Here is a 3,698-nt window from a genome sequence, read left to right on the forward strand (position 1 = left end):
TTTGGTCTTGCAGCTAAGATAACTATTATCTCGAAGAATGGAGCGAGTGGAGATTTCCCGGGCTGTACTGACTTGGCGTATGAGAGAGCTGCAAACGACGGGGTTGACATTCTTGATTGCAATGTCCAGATGTCTAAAGACAAGATCCCCTTTTGTCTGAGCTCCATTGATCTTATGAACAGCACTAATGTCATCGAAACTAGCTTCAGAAATCTGTCATCAGTAGCTGCAGAGATTCAACAGAACAAAGGGATCTACACTTTCAGCCTGACCATGTCTCAAATACAAACCTTGAAGCGTAAGAGCAAAATCAAGATTCAATATAAAGACTTTGAATGAAGATTATATCTGAATTGGGCTCTGTTTCTCCTTTTATTGCAGCCACTATTTCGAATCCTTTTAGGAACTCCGGTTTGATCAGAAACCCAAGAAACAAAAACGCTGGAAAACTTCTTACATTATCCGAGTTCTTGAATATTTCAAACGGTTACATCTCTCTCTTAGGCATCTTGATAGAAGTGGAGGTAGGAGCTTTGCTGCAAATCTTGTCTGTCAATAAGAACGACACATGATTCTTTTCTTGATATAGCATTTTCCGTTTTTTAGAATGCAGCTTATTTACTGGAACATCAAGGAATTAGCGTGGTCGATGGCATCATCACTGACTTCCCTGCAACCACTGCAAGATACAGAAGTAAATATAACACTCATAGCATCTTCTCTCTATTGCTTCTTTAACTTTCCTTGCGCCAATCTGAGATAGTATTTGATTGCAGAGAACCAATGTTACAGCAACCTGGATGCGGTTCCAACCGGTGTGCTCAGATCTTTAGGGAACAAAATGCTTTTGGATCCGGCCGAAGCTCCGTATCCATTACTAGTTGACTCAGATGTCACGGAGCCACCATTGCCTGAAGTAATTAGAAGTCAGCCTCCTGCTTCTACGCCTACGCCTACGCCATCAAAGTCAGAGGAAAAAGCGATAGAAGTTCCCTTTGCATTTATAACCATGGCGATTCTTGTGAGCTTCTTTATTTCAGTTTAGCTTTTAAGTGCTTGTAACTGACTTCAATTGCAGTATCTGCAAGTAAAATATATGAATAACAAAAACGGTTTAGTATATATCAATCTTCTAAAATGTCAAATTTAGAAGAGGATATTAATAGGAATATGGAAATGGATAAACATGTTTTAAAATCCAACAAAACCAAATTTAGCTTATTTGATCTTAACTCTCTTCCAAAGGATTCTTCACCCAAATTTAACCATCCATCTCTCTCTATCTCTCTCTCTTTTCAAGAAAAAAGAAAACAAAATCAACAGTCAAACATAAGGGAAGGATTCTTAGTAGCAAAAATTAATTCTCATTTTTGTTTGTTCCTTCTTCTTTTGAGGCCAAAAGAGACCAGATTCATTTTTGGTTTCTTCAAAGGCCAAACCTTTTTTCTTATTTCTCAGCAAACCCTTCTGCCATCTTACAAAGAAAAGAAAAAATTTGTTCGTCTGAGAATTATCTCGATCCCTTTTGGATCCGAGGTTTCAAGAACATTCATGAACTTGGAGTAATCAACCATCTTCTTGTAGTAATAATCCAGGAAGATAAAGATAAAACAACACACAGATACAGAATGAAAATAAATTGCTTGTTCTGTTGTATGTCTGAGAAACGGTTTACCAGACGATCATCATCAAGACAAAGCATCAAAGACTGCATTGATGCAAAGAACAATATAACTACATTTGAAAACATCTCTTTTAAAACAGGTCCGTCCCAGTTTCTTTTAACCTTTCTCATTATGTAGATATAGATTCTCAAATTCCTTAAAAATGTTTTCTATCTAAACAAAGTTGAGACGTATTTGCACATACCCGCAGATAGCAGTAGGCGAAAATACATAGCCGAGGAGATAGCAAAACTCGGGAAAGGGAACATCAGTGCTCATATCTTTACATTCAGAGAGCTCTGCGTCGCCACCAAGAACTTCAACCCGGATAATCAGCTCGGTGAAGGCGGATTTGGAAGGGTTTACAAAGGGCACATAGAGACCCCGGAGAAAGTACTTCTCCCATATAACCACCTCTCTATTATATTCTCTCTTCAGCGGTTTGATTCTGATTCTTTCATGTTTAGGTTGTTGCAGTTAAGCAGCTAGACAGGAATGGTTACCAAGGGAATAGAGAGTTTCTTGTGGAAGTCATGATGTTGAGTCTCTTACATCATCAAAACCTTGTCAATTTGGTTGGATACTGCGCAGACGGGGATCAACGGATTCTTGTCTATGAATATATGCAAAATGGTTCTCTAGAGGATCATCTTCTAGGTAATATAAGAATCTAAACACCATAACTACATGTACTTTCACATCCACACATTTCTAAAGATTACCTATATACTTCAGAATTGGTGCGGAACAAGAAGAAGCCGTTGGATTGGGACACAAGAATGAAAGTTGCAGCAGGAGCAGCGAGAGGGCTTGAGTATCTACACGAAACAGCTGATCCTCCTGTGATCTACAGAGATTTCAAGGCCTCAAACATATTGCTTGACGAAGAATTCAACCCAAAGCTTTCAGATTTCGGTTTAGCTAAAGTTGGTCCGACAGGTGGGGAGACTCATGTGTCAACGAGAGTGATGGGAACATACGGGTATTGTGCGCCTGAGTATGCTCTCACAGGACAGCTCACTGTGAAATCCGATGTATACAGCTTTGGAGTCGTGTTCTTGGAGATGATCACAGGAAGAAGAGTCATTGACACCACAAAACCAACTGAAGAACAGAACTTAGTCACTTGGGTATAATAATAATAATGCAATAACTTTTCTCAATCTGACAAAAAAAAAACCCTTGATTTGTTTTTCTTAATTGGGGTTTTGCATTATACAATGCGCAGGCGAGTCCATTGTTCAAAGATAGGAGAAAGTTCACGTTAATGGTGGATCCATTGCTAGAAGGAAAGTATCCAATAAAAGGATTGTATCAAGCGCTTGCAGTAGCAGCAATGTGTCTTCAAGAAGAAGCAGCAACGAGACCAATGATGAGCGATGTAGTCACTGCGCTCGAGTACTTAGCCATGACCAAAACCGAAGAAGATGGACAAACTGTAGAAGAAGAAGAAGAACAAGAAGAAGACGAAAGATCCAAACTTTGAGTTTGTTTGTTTTGTAATTTTAAATGATCGGTTTTTAGGAAATTTGAGGACTTTTCGAATCACCAAAGAACATTTTAACGGATTTTGCTGAGAATCATATGTTCTATTAATCGACGATGATCTCTGGATTTGAGCGAAAGTTTCAGACTTTACTCACCGTTCGTTGTTAAGAATTAAAAAATCCCAACTTTTTTGGAAAAATGTCATTTTAAAAATTTTATTGTGTTAATTAATTTAAGAAGATAAAAGGGGTAAAGGGGTTTAAGGGTTTGTCACATAGAGAGTAGTAATGGCGACCAGCTCAGCTTTGTGAAAAACGACAAAATCGACAACGATAAACCCTACTCTCTGGAAGAAGACGCAATTCCTCCTTCAAGCTGGGGAGATTAGCTTCGCTTGCGGCCATGGGGGTTTCTCTTCGTCACCTCTCTCCTTCCTCTTTCTGGGTTTCGCGTCGTCCTCGTGTTTCTTCTTCTTCTTCAATTCTTTCTTTTCTTGTGCCTCGCCGTAGAATCATTTCCAGGTTTACACCCTTTTTTTTTTTTTAT

At 38.9% G+C, this 3,698-nt stretch overlaps 3 protein-coding genes across 4 annotated transcripts in view; all 3 read left to right on the plus strand.

Annotated features, from left to right (window-relative positions):
• On the plus strand, positions 13–1,120 carry LOC104767679 (glycerophosphodiester phosphodiesterase GDPDL5-like). Its single transcript, XM_019240702.1, has 4 exons — positions 13–298; positions 382–524; positions 607–694; positions 777–1,120. The coding sequence occupies exons 1-4, from the start codon at positions 130–132 to the stop codon at positions 1,043–1,045; spliced, it is 669 nt and encodes a 222-aa protein (XP_019096247.1). The 5' UTR covers positions 13–129; the 3' UTR covers positions 1,046–1,120.
• LOC104765938 (serine/threonine-protein kinase PBS1-like) lies at positions 1,329–3,301 on the plus strand. Its single transcript, XM_010489734.1, has 5 exons — positions 1,329–1,764; positions 1,876–2,057; positions 2,132–2,321; positions 2,400–2,794; positions 2,893–3,301. Exons 1-5 carry the CDS (start codon positions 1,629–1,631, stop codon positions 3,148–3,150), a joined length of 1,161 nt encoding a protein of 386 aa, XP_010488036.1. The 5' UTR covers positions 1,329–1,628; the 3' UTR covers positions 3,151–3,301.
• The window catches only part of LOC104785519 (DNA polymerase I B, chloroplastic/mitochondrial), a 7,090-nt gene continuing 6,787 nt past the window's right edge, over positions 3,396–3,698 (plus strand). The window contains exon 1 of one of the 2 annotated variants that reach the window (XM_010489732.2): positions 3,396–3,673. In XM_010489732.2, coding sequence (XP_010488034.1) covers positions 3,555–3,673 — 119 coding nt within the window. In that variant the 5' untranslated portion in view covers positions 3,396–3,554. The remainder of the gene's footprint in view (positions 3,674–3,698) is intronic. The other variant, XM_010489733.2, reaches the window with a different exon arrangement.

The sequence above is a fragment of the Camelina sativa genome, chromosome 19 (genome assembly GCF_000633955.1).
Source record: "Camelina sativa cultivar DH55 chromosome 19, Cs, whole genome shotgun sequence".
In the NCBI taxonomy this organism is placed as follows: Eukaryota; Viridiplantae; Streptophyta; class Magnoliopsida; order Brassicales; family Brassicaceae; genus Camelina; species Camelina sativa.

Excerpts from the sequence above, each read along its gene's own strand:
- LOC104767679 (XM_019240702.1), top strand. The coding sequence starts at position 130 with ATGTCTAAAGACAAGATCCCCTTTTGTCTGAGCTCCATTGATCTTATG. Across the intron at positions 299-381 it reads TCAAATACAAACCTTGAAGC|CCACTATTTCGAATCCTTTT; the intron begins GTAAGAGCAAAA and ends CTTTTATTGCAG. Across the intron at positions 525-606 it reads GCATCTTGATAGAAGTGGAG|AATGCAGCTTATTTACTGGA; the intron begins GTAGGAGCTTTG and ends TCCGTTTTTTAG.
- LOC104765938 (XM_010489734.1), top strand. The coding sequence starts at position 1,629 with ATGAAAATAAATTGCTTGTTCTGTTGTATGTCTGAGAAACGGTTTACC. Across the intron at positions 2,322-2,399 it reads TCTAGAGGATCATCTTCTAG|AATTGGTGCGGAACAAGAAG; the intron begins GTAATATAAGAA and ends TATATACTTCAG. Across the intron at positions 2,795-2,892 it reads AACAGAACTTAGTCACTTGG|GCGAGTCCATTGTTCAAAGA; the intron begins GTATAATAATAA and ends TACAATGCGCAG.